General features: G+C 41.7%; 1 protein-coding gene across 3 annotated transcripts in view; it reads right to left on the minus strand.

The window, feature by feature from the left end:
- STXBP5 (syntaxin binding protein 5) overlaps positions 1-19,782 on the minus strand; it is a 530,024-nt gene that overhangs the window by 496,321 nt on the left and 13,921 nt on the right. For all 3 annotated transcript variants that reach the window (XM_056567305.1, XM_056567304.1, XM_056567306.1), the window contains exon 2: positions 15,225-15,322. In XM_056567305.1, the coding sequence (XP_056423280.1) occupies positions 15,225-15,322 (98 nt within the window). The remainder of the gene's footprint in view (positions 1-15,224; positions 15,323-19,782) is intronic.

The raw sequence follows: 19,782 nt of genomic DNA on the forward strand, positions 1-19,782 counted from the left end.
CCCACAATAGTAGGCAGCTCCCCCACAATAGTAGGCAGCTCCTCCACAATAGTAGGCAGCTCCCCCACAATAGTAGGCAGCTCCCCCACAATAGTAGGCAGCTCCCCCACAATAGTAGGCAGCTCCCCCACAATAGTAGGCATCTCCCCCACAATAGTAGGCATCTCCCCCACAATAGTAGGCAGCTCCCCCACAATAGTAGGCAGCTCCCCCACAATAGTAGGCAGCTCCCCCACAATAGTAGGCAGCTCCCCCACAATAGTAGGCAGCTCCCCCACAATAGTAGGCAGCTCCCCCACAATAGTAGGCATCTCCCCCACAATAGTAGGCATCTCCCCCACAATAGTAGGCATCTCCTCCACAATAGTAGGCATCTCCCCCACAATAGTAGGCATCTCCCCCACAATAGTAGGCAGCTCCCCCACAATAGTAGGCAGCTCCCCCACAACAGTAGGCAGCTCCCCCACAACAGTAGGCAGCTCCCCCACAACAGTAGGCAGCTCCCCCACAACAGTAGGCAGGTTCCCAAATTAGGTCAGCATTTCCCCCACAATAGTAGGCAGGTTCCCCACAATAGTATGCAGCTCCCCCCAACAATAGTAGGCAGTTCCCACACAATATTAGGCAGCTCCCCCCAACAATATTAGGCAGCTCCCCCCACATTAGGTCAGCAGTTCCCCCACAATAGTAGGCAGGTTCCTCACAATAGTAGGCAGCTCCCCCACATTAGGTCAGCATTTCCCCCACAATAGTAGGCAGCTCCCCCCAACAATAGTAGGCAGTTCCCACACAATATTCGGCAGCTCCCCCCACATTTGTAGGCAGCTCGCCCCCACATTAGGTCAGCAGTTCCCCCACAATAGTAGGCAGGTTCCCCACAATAGTAGGCAGTTCCCCCAAAATATTAGGCAGCTCCCCCCCACAATATTAGGCAGCTCCCCCCCACAATATTAGGCAGCTCCCCCCAACAATATTAGGCAGCTCCCCCCAACAATATTAGGCAGCTCCCCCCACAATATTAGGCAGCTCCCCCCACAATATTAGGCAGCTCCCCCCCCCCCCCACACAATATCAGGCAGCTCCCCCCAACAATATTAGGCAGCTCCCTCCCCCCCACAATATTAGGCAGCTCCCTTCCCCCCCACAATATTAGGCAGCTCCGCCCCCCACAATATTAGGCAGCTCCCCCCCCCACAATATTAGGCAGCTCCCCCCCCCCCCACACACAATATTAGGCAGCTTCCCCCCCCCCACACACACACACACACAATATTAGGCAGCTCCCCCCCCCCCACAATATTAGGCAGCTCCCCCCCCCCACACACACAATATTAGGCAGCTCCCCCCAACAATATTAGGCAGCTCCCCCCACATTTGTAGGCAGCTCCCCCCCATATTAGGTCAGCAGTTCCCCCACCCCACAGACATACAGCTTCCAGCCATATACAGTGTATGGCTGAAGGCTGTATGTCTGTACTGCTGCCCCCACAGTGTTCCGGTCACCGCTCCTCCGGCCCGGGGTCACATCTACTGCTATGGACTATGGACCATAGCAGTAGGTGCCGGGACCGAAGGAGCGTTGACCGGAACACTAAAGAAGATGACACGGTCACTTACCAGGCCCCGGCCGGCGTGCGTTCTCCAGCGACGATCCTGCGGTCCTCCTGCGTCTCTATGGTTGTACGCACGGGACGTCACTGACGTCCCGTGCGTACGACCATAGAGGCGGAGAAGCGAGGGACCGAAGGAGGATCGCGGGAGGACGCCGGGGAATGGTGAGTGACCGCCGGACATCCTTCTGTCCCGAAAAGATTTTTCCGGACACAAGGATGTCCGGGATAGGATTAGTAATACTTCTTTTTATGTGCCCGGGCCGGCTCCTGTGTGTGGCTGCAGGCGGGGGCCGACCAGAGCATATAAAAACTAATACTGTATACTAAAAACCAGGGGGCCTCCAGCTGTTGTGAAACTACAACTCCCAGCATGCACGGACAGACTTTGCCGGTCCGGGCATGCTGGGAGTTGTAGTTTCACAACAGCTGGAGGCCCCCTGGTTTTTAGTACACAGTATTCGTTTTTATATGCTCTGGCCGCCCCCGCCTGCAGCCACACACAGGAGCCGGCCCGGGCACATAAAAAGAAGTATTCCTAATCCTATCCCGGAGAGCGCAACCCCCCCCCCCCCCCCCAGATGTTGCGGCCGGCCCCCCCTGCACCCCCACAAGTGCCTCTGCCACTGGCAGTGTTTGTAACTTGTGCTGTGGGCGGGCAGGGGAGGTGGTCATTATCGGCACTTTTTTTGTTGTTTCGGCATTTTGCCGAAATAGCTATTTTCGGCCGATATGTATCGGCCGCCAATATATCGGTGCATCCCTAGTTTTTATGGTAATACAGTATAAGTTGAAAGTAAACGCTTCCGGCAAACGGGACATTAAACTTGTGAATCTAATTAAAATCTTCAATTTAAAAAAAAAAAAATTGCTTCAATCTTTTCAATTGTGAGGCCCTATGGTCGTCATCCTATATTACCTGAGGAATTACCACAAGAAACCAATGAAAAAGGTTGGAGCGATAACCATGAACAATAACTGATTAAATGAAACATTTGCACTTTCACAGTCGGGGAGGTGCTGAGAGGCAGGGGCTGGACCAGGTGGTAGCTTGCCTCATGGAGGACCGCCAGCTTGATTTTAAGATACAAGTACAAGCTTTTTCATTACAGCCACTTCCAACTTTATGCACCCACTTATCCAACGGCACAGAAGCTGAATGTGCTCCTGTCCAAGTTGCTGGTACTTAAGTCCCTCCCTTTTCAAGTGGACACCCACAGCATGGGAGTGCGCTGAGAGGCAGGGGCTGGTGCAGGCAGTAGTGCACGGGTGCGCTGGCACTTTATCGGACGCCATTGAGCGAATACTTGGGATGTCAACCTTTGGGGGTGTGCTACAGCTGCATCCATAAACAGCTTCACTCCCTGACATCAGTACTTATCTAGGGACGTTTTATTTTAAGTGTTCCTTGAGAAACCCCTACATTATGGGGGGAAACGCGTCGTAACTCTAAACTGTAATGTTGCTTTTTCATTTTTTTTCACGTGGTGTGTTAATGTGATCCCTATACCCTGAGTTGGTATTGAGTGATTATCGTTTTATTCATCTGTGTCTGGTAGAAATGTCTACCGTGATGGTTGCCTATCATTGGATGTGAGAGATCCTAAGGGACCATCTCTACATTTAAGAAATTATATCTTTTCATGGTTTCACTCATTTGTATATTATCATCATTACTATTATACTATAATATATTCCTTCAGGGTTATAGGGGGTCACGATAGGTGTCAAGGGTATTTCTCACGTGTGTTATTTATCCTCTTTTAATGCATATCAATAAAAGTTTGGTTTTATGAGTATTGAAAACAAGGGCTATTTTAGAGCTGCAATATTCCTGCAGCAATTATACACTACTGGAGCTGGAATTACTGCAGCTGCTGGCACCAGACTTGCCTTCCAATGGGTCCTAGACAAAAAGGATTTAAAGTTTGCTCATTCCAATTACCAGGCTCTGTCATTGTGCCGCCATGTGATCTTTTCATGCTGCTGGCACATTAAACTTGTGAATCTATTTAAAAGACTTAGGCCCCATGGTCATCATCATATATTACCTATGGAACTACCACAAGAATCCAATTAAATAAGTTGGAGCAATAACAATGAACCACTGATTAAATGAAACATTCACAGTTCCACACAGAGTAGGACAGTCGGGGGGGGGGGGGGGGGGGGGGGGGGCTGTAGGGGCGCTGAGAGGCAAGGGCTGGAACAGGTGGTAGCTCACCTCCCGGCAGACCGCCAGCTCAATGCTCACCAGAATGGATACTCAAAAAAGGATTAACAAAAAAATTTAATAAAATTAAAATAAAATTAAATCAAAATTACATTAAAAAAACTCTTTAATCTCTTCAATTGTCACGCCATATGGTCTCCCGACCCTGCTGCCACATCCAGATGCTCTGTGGCAGTGATTCTAATAGCGATGCCTGTAATCTGAATGTCATACTGAATAACAGTATTTCACTAACACAGCACACTCCCTATGCGTGTTACGACAAGGAAAAGTGTTCTACACCCCAACCGAGGCTCTCTGTAGTCCAGAAATATCAGTATGTGGCAGAATTTAAAACTAAATTCTCTCATCTCTAAATGGGACTCAGTGGATGAAACATGTCTGATGTAAGGTTTCAGACAAGATGTGATCAGAGGCTTACAGGAAAGAACTGTGTAGCCTGCGTACTTTGTGTAATCAATGTATTGAGCACGGAAACAGAACCTGTGTTATCCTCTGAATCACATCAGTCAAGAAGAGTTCAGCTACTGATAATTGTCATGCCTACTTAAAGGAGTAGTCCAGCACGCACTTTTTTTCATTTTATCATTTTAGCGTCCGGGCTGCAAAATAAAAGAAAACACACTTTCTCTTACCTGCCAACGAGCCCCCGGAGCTCCGGTACAGGTGTTAGGTCCCCGGGCTGTATTCTTCTTACTTCCTGTTAGCCCGGCACGTCACACCGAGCTTCAGCCTATCACTGGCCGAGGCGGGACATCGCTGCGGCCGGTGATAGGCTGAAGCTCAGTGTGACGTGCTGGGCTAACAGGAAGTAAGAAGAATACAGCCCGGGGACCGAACACCTGTACCGGAGTGTTCCGGAGCTCCGGGGGCTCGTTGGCAAGTAAGAGAAAGTGTGTTTTCTTTTATTTTGCAGCCCGGACGGGATAAAATGAAAAAAGTGCGCGCCAGACTACTCCTTTAAGGAGAGATAGTTTAACAATAAAAAATAATACATGAATTGTGTGTTTTCTAAAACCAGGCTGCCCACTTTTTTTTGTATTAAAGGGGTACTCCGGAGGAAAACTATTTTTTTTTTAAATCAACTGGTGCAAGATTTGTAAATTACTTCTATTAAAAAATCTTAATCCTTCCAGTACTTATTAGCTGCTAAATACTACAGAGGAAATTCTTTTCTTTTTGGAAGACCATGCTCTCTGCTGACATCACGAACACAGTGCTCTCTGCCGACATCTCTGTCCATTTTAGGAACTGTCCAGAGCAGCATATGTTTGCTATGAGGATTTTCTCCTACTCTAAGACCTGTCAAGAGTAGGAGAATCCCCATATCAAACATATGCTACTCTGGACAGTTCCTAAAATGGACAGAGATGTCAGCAGAGAGCACTGTGCTCGCGATTCAGCAGAGAGCTCTGTGTTCCAAAAAGAAAAGAATTTCCTCTGTAGTATTCAGCAGCTAATAAGTACTGGAAGGATCAGGATTTTTTAATAGAAGTAATTTACAAATCTGTTTAGCTTTCTGGCACCAGTTGATTAAAAAAAAAAAAGTTTACCCCCGGAGTACCCCTTTAAAGGACAACTGCAGCTGCATTACACTTATCCCCTATGCACAGGATAGGGGATAAGTGTTTGATCGGGGGGGGGGGTCCGACCGCTGGGACCCCCCCAGATCTCCCTAACGGGGCGCCGCCATTAGCGCTCATGGTGACGTAGCGTCGACGGTGACGCCCCGTCTCCTCCCCGTCCCCATACAGTTCTATACAGCTGTAGGACACGAGGAGGGTCCCCTTACCTGCCTCCTGGTGTCCGATCGCCGAATGACTGCTCAGTGCCTGAGATCAAGGCATGAGCAGTCAAGCGGCAAAATCATCGATCAATGGTTTCCTACCTCCTATCTCCAAGAATTGTAGAAATTGTAAAATCTCACCACTTTTTACATACAATGTTTCTGCTGCAATTTCTGTAACTTATAAAATCACAACAAAAAGTGAAGGAAGGAAACATGCATGAATAACCATACTCTTGGCATGGTAAAATGCATATATTTTGAGAAATAACACTAAAAATTATACTTTTTTTTAAGAGGAAATATACACAAATGTAGAAAGTAAAAAAAAACATAGCAGCACATTACCATCTGGAGCACTGGCCCATGCCACTCTACTTTAAGCAGATTTTTTATCTATATTCATCACCTATCGACAGGTCACTAGATCACTGTATCTCAATGTTTCCAAGGCTCCCTAACAGTCGAACAGTTGCAGTGTGCATATAGATGTGAGCAGCTATATGCACGTTGGGTCTCACACCGTGCCCCCTGTAGTGTAAGGCCTACCTATAGCATTAAGGCTCACAATTCTATTTTAAGGGTATGTTCACACTGAGGAATTGGATAGGAATTTACTCTAGTAATTCCACTCGCTTATTCCTCTCCAATTCAGTCAGCAATAAAAAATAAACAAAAACAATAGAGTTTACCTGTATTTCCGTTTCTCAGTTCACAATGAGGAATTTCCGCAAGCGGAATTCAGACACTGAATTCCGTTCCGCTTGAAGAATGAACATGTTCTTTCTTCATGCAGAATCTGCGTCTTTGGGGGGGAAACACTCACTTGTCACAGCACTCCCTCGCAGTTCTGCTCTGTCTCCTCGCTGCGCTGTTCTCTTCTCCCTACAGAATCTCTCTGCTGCCTGTGCTGGAGTCTCAGTGAGTAGAGAAGCTGCAGGGCTCCCCTGGAGGCAACAAAAGTTACAGCCAAGCAGACAGGACTTCCACTGCCTCCAATGAGTCCCACAACTTCCATACTTTCTGCTGAGCAGGCACTTATAAACTGCAACTTAGCACTGTTAACAGCACTTGTTTGCAGTTTATAATCAAGTTTTACAATTAAAATCAACTGGAGTAAGTCCTCCTTAATGCCAATAGTCCCCGGGAAGATAACTGGGTTGTTGGGAGTAAAGGTCCTAACAGAGAATGATAATTTAGAATATATTTAAGTATCAAACTCTCTCCGCAGATAAAATCATTTCTCCACCATAATTTAAGACCGTTATTAAATAAAATTAGATAGAAAGTTGATGCATGGGTACGTCTGCCCTTATCAATTGCAGATCAGGCTGGTTTGATCAAAATGGTGGTGCTTCCACAGGTTTTGTATGTCTTGGCAGCATCTCCAGTTTGGATCCCAGGAAATTGGTTCCAGGGTTGGAAGCATTGATGGGAAGACTTCTTTGGCGGAGAGGATGGGTCCGCCTGAAATATTCAAAGTGGGTGCAACTTGAAGGGGAAGGTGGAGGGGGACTATCAGAATTTTGTATTTCCTAAAAATCTTCAGAATTTGAGAAGAGGGTGGAGTGAGACACTTTGGGTGGCATTATTTAAAGAATATAAGGGTAAATTTGGGAATTTTATGGAGTTTGTGGAAGCAGAATTACCAGTTAAGGAGCAGACGGCACAAATTTAACTTATTAATTTATGTAGGAAAGTTTGGCAGGAGGTCAAAAAGGAGATGCAATATAGAAGGTAGTATAAAACATACAGTATTGTGGGATAATTTAAATTTGGCACAATTTAGGAAAGCGATGAGTAGTGAGTTTTGGAAGGGGAAAGGGGTTAAATATGTGGCATAGATTTGTGAGGGAGGAGAGATGAAAAAATTAGAAAATTTTCAGAGAGAGTTTTGGTTGGGGGGGGGGTCATAGATTTTTGTACTTACAGATGTTTGAGGCATTTAGACACACTGAAAATAAAGAAATGTTTAAAATAGGTACACATAGTCTGGTGGAATTTTTGTTCACGGAAGAAGGTAGTAAGAAAAGCCTGGGAAGGATCTATAAATTACTCCTAAAAACTGTCCCTGTAGAATTTCAAGAAAGGAAAAAAGGGAAATGGGAAAAATATTTTGGTACGATTCTCAATGGAATAGTGGGAAATGATTTTATGGAATGTCAAAAAAAGCTCCTCCAATAAAAAATGTCAAATTTTGCCACTTAGTATAATTCATTATTTATATTATTTGCCATTACAATTAAAAAATATAGTTTATAGGAATAACTCAAAATGTCCCAAGTGTGGAAGGGTTGAAGCAGATCTTATGCATTTATTATGGGAATGTCCTAAAGTACAAGAATTTGGGGAAAAAAATATTCAAATAATTGAAATTAAATATCAAAAAGGGATTGGTTGGGGACAGAGACCATATTGGGAGACATGGGTAATGTCGGTAAATGTCGTGAATTGTTAAACAATATATTGATGTTGGCTAGAGAGGTAATTTTGAGAGGGTTATTTGACAAAAAAAAAAAGGCTCAAAAATTGGTGTAAGGCTAAGATTAACTCAAAAGATTAAAAAAAATATGAAAATTTGAAAAGTCAGGGTACAAGGAAAGGTCTGATTAAATATGAGAAGGCCTGGTCGGGATGGACAGATTGATCTATAGAAGAAGATCATTTTATGTTTTGTTTTTTCCCCGCTGCTGTTAAGGGGGGGGGGGGGGGAGGGGCGGGAGGGACTGGGTATTGAGTATTGTATGTTTTGTGTTAATATATAGGTCATGTAATATGTAAAATATTTGGGGATTGTCAAATTATAAAATAAAGTATTAAATAAAAAATTTAATAAAGAAAAGGCCCCTGAAAATCCCACCACTAGGGGTCCCCATACCTACTGGGACACTAACCAGTCCTGCAGCAGCATCATGCTTGTCTATGAGTCATGGACAAGAGAGAACTCATGGACAAGGCTGCATAAGCAGACACACCAATCACCTCCCACCACCATAAGGTAGGGACAAGCACCCTTCCACTGAGAGGATTTCTATCACTGTGAGCAAATAAAAAGAGGTATCATTATAATAAATATAGGTAACAGAGGCAGAAAGATATATGTACATGGTCAGGATTAGGTACTATGTGAAATTTTTTTATTGTGGGATCTGACGCTTTAAAGATGCAGCAAATTGTGGTGTATAGAGGGAGACTTTTAGATTTTCAGTCATTGGGAGATCAAGCTATCACCCCATATAGCGCTGATATATTAACAGGAAGAAGCTGCTTCCTGTATCAAAAGATAAAGGCAAAAGAAGTGTGAAGCACAAAAGGCTAACTGTTATGCTACATAGGGAGATAAACAACTGCCTGTTAAACTGTCTTTCTTTCCCATAGCAACCAAATAGACCTCAGTTTTAATCTTACCAGAGATGTTCAAGATAAAAAAAACAGCTGTCACTGGTTGCTATGGAAAATAAAGAAAGATTACCTTCCATGTTTTGTTAGTTTTTTGCGACAACGTAGTAGCTTCTAATATTTAGGTAACAGACACTGCCGTAGCATGATGCTTCAAAGTATATTTTCCAATCATTTTAATTTTGGTGGTCAGAAATATATTATTCAAAATGCAGTATGCTTTAAATAGGGTCTTTTATGGCATGTTTTCCAACTGTTTTTCTATTGAACAAAAAAAAATTACAAACACCATAAAAAAAATGTCAAAAAGTCAAAGGCTTTTCTTGTGCAGTGAAAAATATGCAAGCGGATTGTGTTGCTACTCAATGAAGTCAATGGGCTCCGCTTGCTTCAGCCACAAAGTCCTCCTTGTGAAACAAATAACTAAATATCAAAAGCCTCACAGTTCCCGCTTTTCATATAGTAACATAACATCCCCTGTGCTATGGAGCTTCACTCAGTCTCCATTAATCCATAGTATGGTATAAACTTCAAGAGATTAAACAATTCAATTTAACACAGTTGACTCAGAGATCTGTATACCCAGCATGGGCAATATCTCACATTTCAGAAGAGATTGCTTTAATTTTCTTTATTTTCTTCAAGTATTCTCAGGTATGGATTTTAGTAGAAATAGAATACACACAGATATGGCAAGCTGCAGTCTCAGACAGTTTCCAACTCTCCCATCAGTGGACCCGATGGTGTTTTGGGGGCGGACCTTCTTAGTCACACATGACTGAATGAAGGTGGTCCATCTCCAAAACCCCATCATGTCCACTACTCAAAATGTTTTGCAGAGGTAGTTATATGTGCCAACTAGCAGAAAGTTATAAAGAGATAACCCTAATACTAATATTGGTAACTTCAATAAACCATCTTACTGAACACTTCTAACTAACATAGATTCACCCTGCCACAGAAAAGTTGAAGCCCAGTCCCTAAAACCAGAGATTTAAAAGTATATTTTATATATACACACACACACATATATATATATATATATATATATATATGAATAACACTACAACACTACATATCTAGTATCGCTGCATGCGTAAATGTGCAATCTATTAAAATAAAATGTTTATTATCCTGCACAATGAACGGCATAAATGTAAAAAGAAAAAAGATACCAAACATCACAAATCATATACTGTATGTCTTTTTATAAATAAAAAAAATTAAAATAAAAAAAGCAATCAAAAAGTTCCAACAAAACAAAAATGGTAATTATAAAAACTACAGATCATCATACAGTGTTTTTGTTTTAGTTGCTACTCTTTTCTTAATACCATGCCCTACCTACCTTTGTAGAATTTTACATTGGGGATTGTATTTTTACATTAACTTATGTGGGGATGCTCTAATGTGTGCTGCATTCTCGGCCTCTGCTCGACTCCACATTGCTACCTTTATGTGACATTGGCCATAAATTCTTGTCATTGTATTGTAGTGCCTGTAATGTATACCATTCCCTTGTATTGTTTCCGCTATTTGTATTTTTGCAAAATTTGCTAAAAAAATATATATATATTTTTTTCCTTTGCCATACATTTTATGGTAAAATGATACATTGGTAAGCTGTCATTGCAAAGAACAATTGGTCCCACAAAAAACAAGCCCTCACATGGCTCAGTGGATAGAAAAATAAAAGAGTTATCTCTCCTAAAAGAAGAGGAGTAAAAGCGAAAACCCAAAAATGAAACCTGGCTTTGTCCATAACCAGTTAAGGACCCAGGGCATACGGATACATCCTGACACCCTGGTACTTAAAGACCAAGGACGTACCTGTACACCCGTGGGAATTTTGGTCCCCGCAAAGCGCTGGGTGGGGACCGGGGTGACTGCCGATATCAATCAGCAGGCACCCCGCGCAAATGCCCAGGGGGGTCATCAGACGACCCCCATGTCGGCAGTCGCCGCAAATTGCCAGTGAATTCACACTGGCGATTTGCGGCAATTCCGGGTCATACGGGTGTCCGGTGACCCGGAAAATAAAAGGGGATCATGGTTGTCCAAGACACCCATGACCCCCCTGAAGAGATAGGAGTGAGGTGGCAGGGGTGCCACCCCTCCTATCCCTGCTATTGGTCGTCTAGAAGCGACGACCAATAACAGATTGGGGGCGGGGAGGGGGGGGTTAAAATGCTCTGTGGATGCACAACAAGGCTCAGGAGTGAGAGCACACTACGTACATTTGACACCTAAGTTGGTGATTTGCACAGGGGTGGCTAATTTTACAGCGGTTCTGCCAAACGGAAAAAAATAAATTCCCCACATGTGACCCCATTTTGGAAACAACACCCCTCATGGAATGTAACAAGGGGTATAGTGAGCTTTAAACACCCCACAGGTGTCTGATGAATTTTCATTAAAAGTGGGATGGGAAAATGAAAAACAAAATAATAATAATTTCACAAAAATTCACTAAACCCCATATGTGGATGTAAAGTGCTCTGCTGGCGCACTACAATGCTCAGAAGAGAAGGAGCGCCATTGGGCTTTTGAAGAGAAAATTTGCCCGGAATTGAAGGCCACGTGTGTTTACAAAGCCCCCATAGTGCAAGAACAATGGAACCCCCCCCCCCACATGTGACCCCAGTTTGGAAACTACACCCCTCATTTAATGTAATAAGGGGTACAGTGAGCATTCACAACCCAAAGTGTGTAACAGTGGTCCGTGAAAATGAAAAATTAAATTTTTCATTTGCACAGCCCACTGTTCCAAAGATCTGTCAAACGCCAGTGGGGTGTAAATACTCACTGCACCCCTTATTAAATTCTGTGAGGGGTGTAGTTTCCAAAACAGGGTCACATGTGGGGGGGGGTCCACTGTTCTGACACCACGGGGGGCTTTGTAAACGGACATGGCCCCTGACTTCCATTCCAAACAAATTCTCTTTCCAAAAGTTCAATGGTGCTCCTCCTCTTCTGAGCATTGTAGTGCGCCAGCAGAGCACTTCCACACATGGGGTATTTCCATATTCAGAAAAAATGGGGTTACAAATTTTGGAGGTCATTTTCTCCTATTACCCCTTGTAAAATGTAAAGTTTGGGGGAAAAACAGCATTTAAATGAAAAAAAAATGTTTTTTTCATTTACACATCCAACTTTAACAAAAAGTTGTCAAGCACCTGTGAGGTGTTAAGGCTCACTGTACCCCTTGTTAGGTTCCTTGAGGGGTGTAGATTCCAAAATAGTATGCCATGTAGGTTTTTGTTTTTTTTTCTTTTTTTGCTGTCCTGGCACCATAGGGGCTTCCTAAATGGGACATGCCCCCCAAAAATCATTTCAGCAAAATTTGTTTTCCAAAAGCCAAATGTGACTCCTTCTCTTCTGAGCATTGTAGTGCGCCAGCAGTGCACTTGACATCCACACATGGGGTATTTCCATACTCAGAAGAGATGGGGTTACAAATTTTGGGGGGCATTTTCTCCTATTACCTCTTGTAAAAAATTAATTTGGGGGAAAACTAGCATTTTAGTGAAAAAAAAAATGTATTTACACATCCAACTCTAACGAAAAGACATCAAACACCTGTGGGATGTTAAGGCTCACTGTACGCCTTGTTAGGTTCCTTGAGGGGTGTAGTTTCCAAAATAGTATGCCATGTTGGTTTATTTATTTTTTTTTTTGCTGTTCTGGCACCATAGGGGCTTTTTAAATGTGACATGCCCCCCAAAAACCTTTTGCCCCCCAAAAACTCACTATCCAAAATCCCACTGTCGCTCCTTCCTTTCTGAGCCCTCTAGTGCACCCACATAGCACTTGACATACACATATGAGGTATTTCCATAATTGGGTTACACATTTTAGGAAGATTTCTCACCTTTTAACCCTTGTAAAATTTCAATAACTGGGTCTACAAGAACATGCCAGTGTAAAATATGAAGAATTTGAATTTTCTCCTTCAATTTGCTGCTATTCTTGTGAAACACCTAAAGGGTTAACAAATCTTTTGAATGTTATTTTGAATACTTTGAGGGGTGCAGTTTTTATAATGGTGTCATTTATGGGGTATTTCTAATAAGAAGGCCCTTCAAATCCACTTCAAAACAGAACTGGTCCCTGAAACATTACGATTTTGAAAATTTTGTGAAAAATTGGAAAATTGCTGCTATACTTTGAAGCCCTCTGATGTCTTCAAAAAGTAAAAACATGTCAACTTTATGATGCAAACAAAAAGTAGACATATTGTATATGTGAATCAATATATAATTTATTTGGAATATTCATTTTCCTTATAAGCAGAGAGCTTCAAAGTAAAAAACTAAAAAAAGCTAAAGTTTCAATTTTTTCATCAAATTTTTGAATTTTTTATCAAGAAATTATGCAAGTATCGACAACATTTTAGCACTAACAAAGTAGAATATGTCACGGAAAAACAATCTCGGAATCAGAATGAAAGGTAAAAGCATCCCAGAGTTATTAATACTTAAAGTGACAGTGGTCATATGTGCAAAAAATGGCCGGGCCCTACACTGAAAATTGACTGGGTCCTTAAGAGGTTAAAGGGTTACTCTGGTGGAAAACTTTATTTTTATTTTATTTATTTTTTAATCAACTGGTGCAAGAAAGTTAAACAGATTTGTAAATTACTTCTATTAAGAAAATCATAATCCTTCCAGTACTTATTAGCGGTTGTATACTACACAGGAAATTCTTTTCTTTTAGGTTTTATTTTCTGTCATGACCACTGTGCTATCTGCTGACACCTCTGTCCATTTTAGGAACTGTCCAGGGCAGCATCTGCTTGCTATGGGGATTTTCTCATATTCTGGAACGTTCCTGACATGGACAGAGGTGTCAGCAGAGAGCACAGTGGTTGTGACAGAAAAGAAATCAAAAAAGAAAAGAATCTCCTCTGTAGTATACAGCAGCTGAAGGATTAAGATTGTTTAATAGAAGTCATTTACAAATCTGTTTAACTTTCTAGCATCAGTTAATAAAAAAAAAAAAGGGAATAACCATGGATTTTTATTGTTATCTTTACAAAAGTTGTCTTCAATAACATTTTGGATTACTTCATAACACTTTGCTATCCCCATTATATAGGACAAAGATTAGTAAAAAGTTGTTAGGATTAAGTATGTACAATCCCGCTAACAAAGACAACTGGAACACATTCATTCTGCTTCTTCTGTAACCCATTGACAATAACAGAATGTTATAATCAGTTCTGCCACCACATTGCCGACATCTACCCCAGGCTGTCCTCCTCACTCTTGTGCATTTCATATTGCACTCCCTCACTGTAGGGCCACTCACATTAGTTCCTAGTTCTCATCTTGTGCTGTTTAATTGACAAACAGTTCACCCTCCTATAACTTCTAGGGCAGAAACTGAGCATGTGCAACTAGAATGCTCAAGATGATGGATTATGTAGAAAACTACACAAAACATTTAAATACTATACATTGAGTGTCATTTATTTGTGTATCATACTTTCAAAGAGAGTCAAGTCTTGTATACTGGAATAAAAGCCTCTAGTCAGGAGAAAGGGGGAAGAGTACTCAGTTTCCTGGATAAAGATATATCACCACATAGAAATCAATGTCCTGTCCTCAATGTGTCAAATCCTTTACCACTATTTAGGGTATATACATTTACCGATTATAGTGTAAATAAGAACAATGATGGATAGGGCTAGTGATCAGAATCCCAGGCATACCTTTTTTATTTTTATAGTATTTTTTCCGGCACAGGGATAGAAGTCTTTTTTAGTTTGCAAAAGAGGTTCAAAAACCCAGGGGGTGTTTCTGAGCAAGATATGAGCTTCAGTACCGGTAAATCCAATTCTTCTTTATCTAGAGGGTGTCAAACGGGGTAGGTGGATGCAAGGGGGCGGTAATAAACAGGACATGGGTAGGACCTATCTGAGGAACACCCACTGGGCTTTTGAGCATCATTTTGCATAATAGCACAAAGACTTATATGTTGGCCCCAGAAAGGACTATAGGGGGGGGGGGGGGGGGGGGGAAGGAAAGAAAAAAAAATTCCTGAGTTTTAAAACACATTCTTATAAAAGTAATAAGCACTGTTGTGTTTGCCTTCATATTCTCTGACATGAAATACCTGTTACCAATGAGATCTTTGTCCAGTCATTTTTTCTGACATTATCTGTTGTGCAATAGAAATGTACTGAAAAGGATACAGCCTTAGAGCTCCATGATTTGTGCCGATTGCAAGAATCTTCTGAACAGGATCAAATGCCATCGAGGACGGCTCAAAGGGAAATCCATGGCGAACCGTCTAAACACAAAGAAAACCAATAGATAAATGTGAGTGTCGTGTGAAAGGCATACATATTTTTATATCATTACATACACTTACAGTGGATCACATATAAAAAGGGCTTTCTAGGATTTAGCACTAATAACCTAAAATCTAACAGATACTGCATGGCTTTCAAAATCCCTTTAATAGTGTCATTTGTACGAGACATTTGTTTTAATTGGGATCTGAAATCGACCACAAATTTCAGAAATGTCATCATACACTTGTTGTAACTTTCCTCCTGTACAACAGGTCTAGCCTGTAGAAAGTGTTTCCTAATTTTGGCATACATAACTAATGTGCTAACAAAACATCTCACAACGATAGTTTAGTCACAGCTTTCCTCTCTAAAAAAAAAAATACAAAACTGTTGAGGCTGTCAATATTTACGGAAAGACAGTATTAACACCTTTTTTGTGATCTCAGTCTGATATGATGCAGCTCGCTCACAGCATACCAACAAAAAGATATTCAGATGAGTATTCAACAATCAATGTTATATATTATTTAAAAAATAAATAAATAAATAAAATAAACACGCACACCCCATCCCCATACGCCCCTTCAGTGTGACTGACAGCCTATGGTTCCATTTGCTGCGGAAGCAGAGTAGTGACGAGGACAGTCAATCATGCTGTGGGGGCGTGATTACAGAGCAGCAGATGGGACTTGGCGAGTATAGCTCATCGCCCAAGGGACCATTTACAATGAAGGTGGGGGACACATTTAAACTATTAAGCACTCTTACCTTCCTCGCTCGTGCGCTGCTGCAACAGCGCTCCACTTCCCTTGCTGCGCATTTTTGGGTTTGGGGACAAGATGTCACATTCCCGCTTATTTAATCATTGGCTGCGCTGTCCTGTCTCAGCAACTGAGCAGAGGTGTGACATCACATCTCCAAACCTGGAGGGCAGAGCTCTCATATGTCCTGACAGCTGCATGGGAGCTAAGAAAGTAAGACTGTTTTATTTATTTAATGAACACTTTGGCTGTACAACTCCTTTAAAAAGGCATTAACTCATCTTCCGGCTCTCCTTCATAGCTCCGGGCAATTCACCTCCGGAGGGTCTCCACTGACAGCCTGTTTCAGCAGGAGTTGGCCAGAGACATGACATCACAGCACCGCCAATCACTGGCCGCAGGGGTGTCCTTGCATAACCAGTGAATGGCGGGCGGCACTGTCAGTTACCCTGGCTGTAGATGCTATGCTTTGCAGCTTGGGGCAAAGCTCTGACTTCTGCTGAAGCAAACTGTCAGTGGAGACCTGCCGGAGAGGGGTTGCCCGGATCCTGGAGCTACAAGGGAGTGGCGGAAGGGGAGTTAAAGTGTTTATTATTTTGTAGGCAGCCTGGGGACATTAGTAACTGAACTCATTCCACTGGACAACCCCATTAAGCCTATAGCTGCATTAAGACATAAAACAGGTTTGTAAGGGCACAATATATTAAAAGGCAAAAACTTGATTATATTCCATCCTATGTAACTCAAAAATTATAACATATAGTGAAAATCTCTCCATAAGATCACCCCCTAATCCAGACAGAATTTAGTCCACCATACATTATGTATAGCAGTGATTTTCTTTAATAAGTCCACATTACAATGCAATTTTTTTTTACACCTTTTCAAAGAGTTTTCACTGTATATACTTCTACCCCTATATAATAAAAACTGCTTTCCAGTCACATACTTTTGGTAAACTGATACAATGAGGTATACATAGTAACATAGTTCATAAGGTCGAAAAAAGACCAGAGTCAATCAAGTTCAACCTATAACCCTAATGATTCCCTACTGAGTTGATCCAGAAGAAAGCAAAAAACCCTCATACTAGAAGTAAAAATTCCTTCCCGACTCCAAATATGGCATCAGAATAGATCCCTAGATCAACCTTCTGTCCATATAGATCTATAATCCATAACCTGTAATGTTATTCTCCAAAAATGCAACCAGGCCCCTTTAAAATTATTTTACAGAGTTCACCATGACCACTTCCACAGTCTCACTGCTCTTACAGTAAAGAACCCCCATCTGTGCTGGTGTACAAACCTTCTTTCCTTAAAATGTATTTTTCGGCCGTATGCGGTTTCCCGACCGTAGGCAAAAACACGGTCGACCTCATCTGCCACTTCCCAGTTTAAACCTCCAACCTATTCAGATCCATTTGTAACAGTGCACTGCCCTCTATAGTGTTTACCGCTTTACAGAGTTTAGTCCCTTCTACAAAGGTCATTAATAAATATATTAAATAGAACAGGACCCAAGACAGACCTCTGTGGTACCCCACTAGTAACAGTAACCCAATCAGAATAAGTACCATTAATAACCACCCTCTGTTTCCTATCACTGAGCCAGTTACTTACCTACTTGCGCACATTTCCCCCCAGCCCAATCCCTCTCATTTTATGCACCAATCTTTTATGTGGCACCGTAGCAAATGCTTTGGAAAAATCCAGATATACAACATCCAGTGATTGCCCCTGGTCCAGTCTGGAGCTCACCTCCTCATAAAAGCTGATCAGGATAATTTGACAGGACCGATCCCTCATAAAGCCGTGCTGATATGGAGTCATACATTTATTTTTATCAAGATACTCCAAAATAGCATCCCTTAGAAAACCCTTAAACAATTTACATGCAACGGAGGTTAAACTAAAAGGCCTATAATTCCCGGGGTCACCTTTTGATCTCTTTTTAAATATTGGCACAACATTTGACATGTGCCAGTCCTGGGGAACAGTCCCTGTCACTATACAGTCCCTGAATATTAAAAATAGGGTCTGTCTATTTGATTACTTAATTCCTTTAGAACACGGGGGTGGATGTCATCTGGACCTGGTGATTTGTCTTTTTAGATTTTTTTGTAGGTGGCACTGTACTTCTTCCTGGGTTAGACAGGTGACCTGTACTGGGGAGTTTACCTTATCTCGCTGTATTTCACCTGGCATTTCATTTTCCTCGGTGTATACAGTGGAGAAGAATTTGTTTAGTATATTTGCTTTTTCCTGATCCCCGTTTATGATTTCCTCCTCATCATTTTATTAAAGGGCCAACATTTTCATTTTTAACCTTTTTGCTATTTATATAGTTAAAAAAAACATTTTGGGGTTAGTTTTACTCTCTTTGGCAATGAGTCTTTCTGTCTCTATTTTTGCGTCTTTTATCTGTTTACATATTTTAAATTTTTCTCTATAGCTTTTTCATGCTTCTTCACTGCTGTCCTCTTTTAGTAATTTAATAATGCTTTATTTTTGTCATTTATGGCCCCTTAACATTTTTATTCATCCATATTGGTTTTCTTTTATTTCTGACCCTTTTATTCCCATAGGGTATATACATCTTACAGTGAGAATTTAAGATATTTTTAAAAGTCTCCCATTTAGTGTCAGTATTATTGTTTTTGAGGACATTATCCCAATGTATATTTTTAAGGGCTTCTCTGAGTTGATTAAACTTTGCCTTCCTGAAGTTCATTGTTTTTGTGGCCCCTCGAGAGATTCCCTTATTGAAGAACAAGTTATAATGTATTGTATTATGATCACTATTTCCTAGGTGTCCTTCTACTTGCACATCAGTTACTCTGTCAGGTCTGTTGGTTAATATTAAGTCTAGTAGGGCGCCCCCTCTGGTCGGGCCCTGCACCATTTGGGACAGATAATTGTCTTTAGCTATAGTCAGAAACCTGTTTCCTTTATGAGATTCACAGGTCTCAGTCTCCCAGTTTATATCATGATTGTTAAAGTCCCCCATTATTGCCACATTATTTTGATTTGCTGTCTTGTTTATTTGCCTCAGTAATTGATCTTCTTGCTCTTCCATTATGTTTGGTGGCTTATAGCAAATCCCTATCAGAATTTTATTATTTTTATCTCCATATATTTCACATAAAGCCAAACTCCTCCCCCTTTCTGTTTTGTCCGATCCTTCCTGAATAGACTATAACCCTGTATGTTGACCGCCCAGTCACAGCTATCGTCCAACCATGGCTCTGTTATACCTACTATGTCATAATCCTCCTCAGACATCAACCACTCCAGTTCCTCTGTTTTATTGGACAGACTTCTGGCATTAGTCATCATGCAATTTAAAAAGGTGTAGTTTTTTTCTTCCTATGAAGCCTATCCCTATTTACTATTGACTGAGTGAGCAAAGCCACTGATCACCCCTCCATACAACGCAAAAGGTTCTATTTGGGAAAGGTCAGTCTATTGACTGTTAAACGAGGCCCCATGTTTTGGTGATCAGTAGGGGTCCCAGACTCCAGTTCCCTCCTGTAATCATGTATTGACATACTATAACGCAATAAATATATCTGATAAGCAGTTCCATTTTTAAATCAAGTTGAAGCACCTGTCCTTAAAAAAATATTGTTGTTATGATAAATATATCCGCCATAAGGCACTATACTGTCCCTTAGAAGCAACACTTGTAGGAGA

This window comes from Hyla sarda, chromosome 3, assembly GCF_029499605.1.
Source record: "Hyla sarda isolate aHylSar1 chromosome 3, aHylSar1.hap1, whole genome shotgun sequence".
Taxonomy (NCBI): domain Eukaryota; kingdom Metazoa; phylum Chordata; class Amphibia; order Anura; family Hylidae; genus Hyla; species Hyla sarda.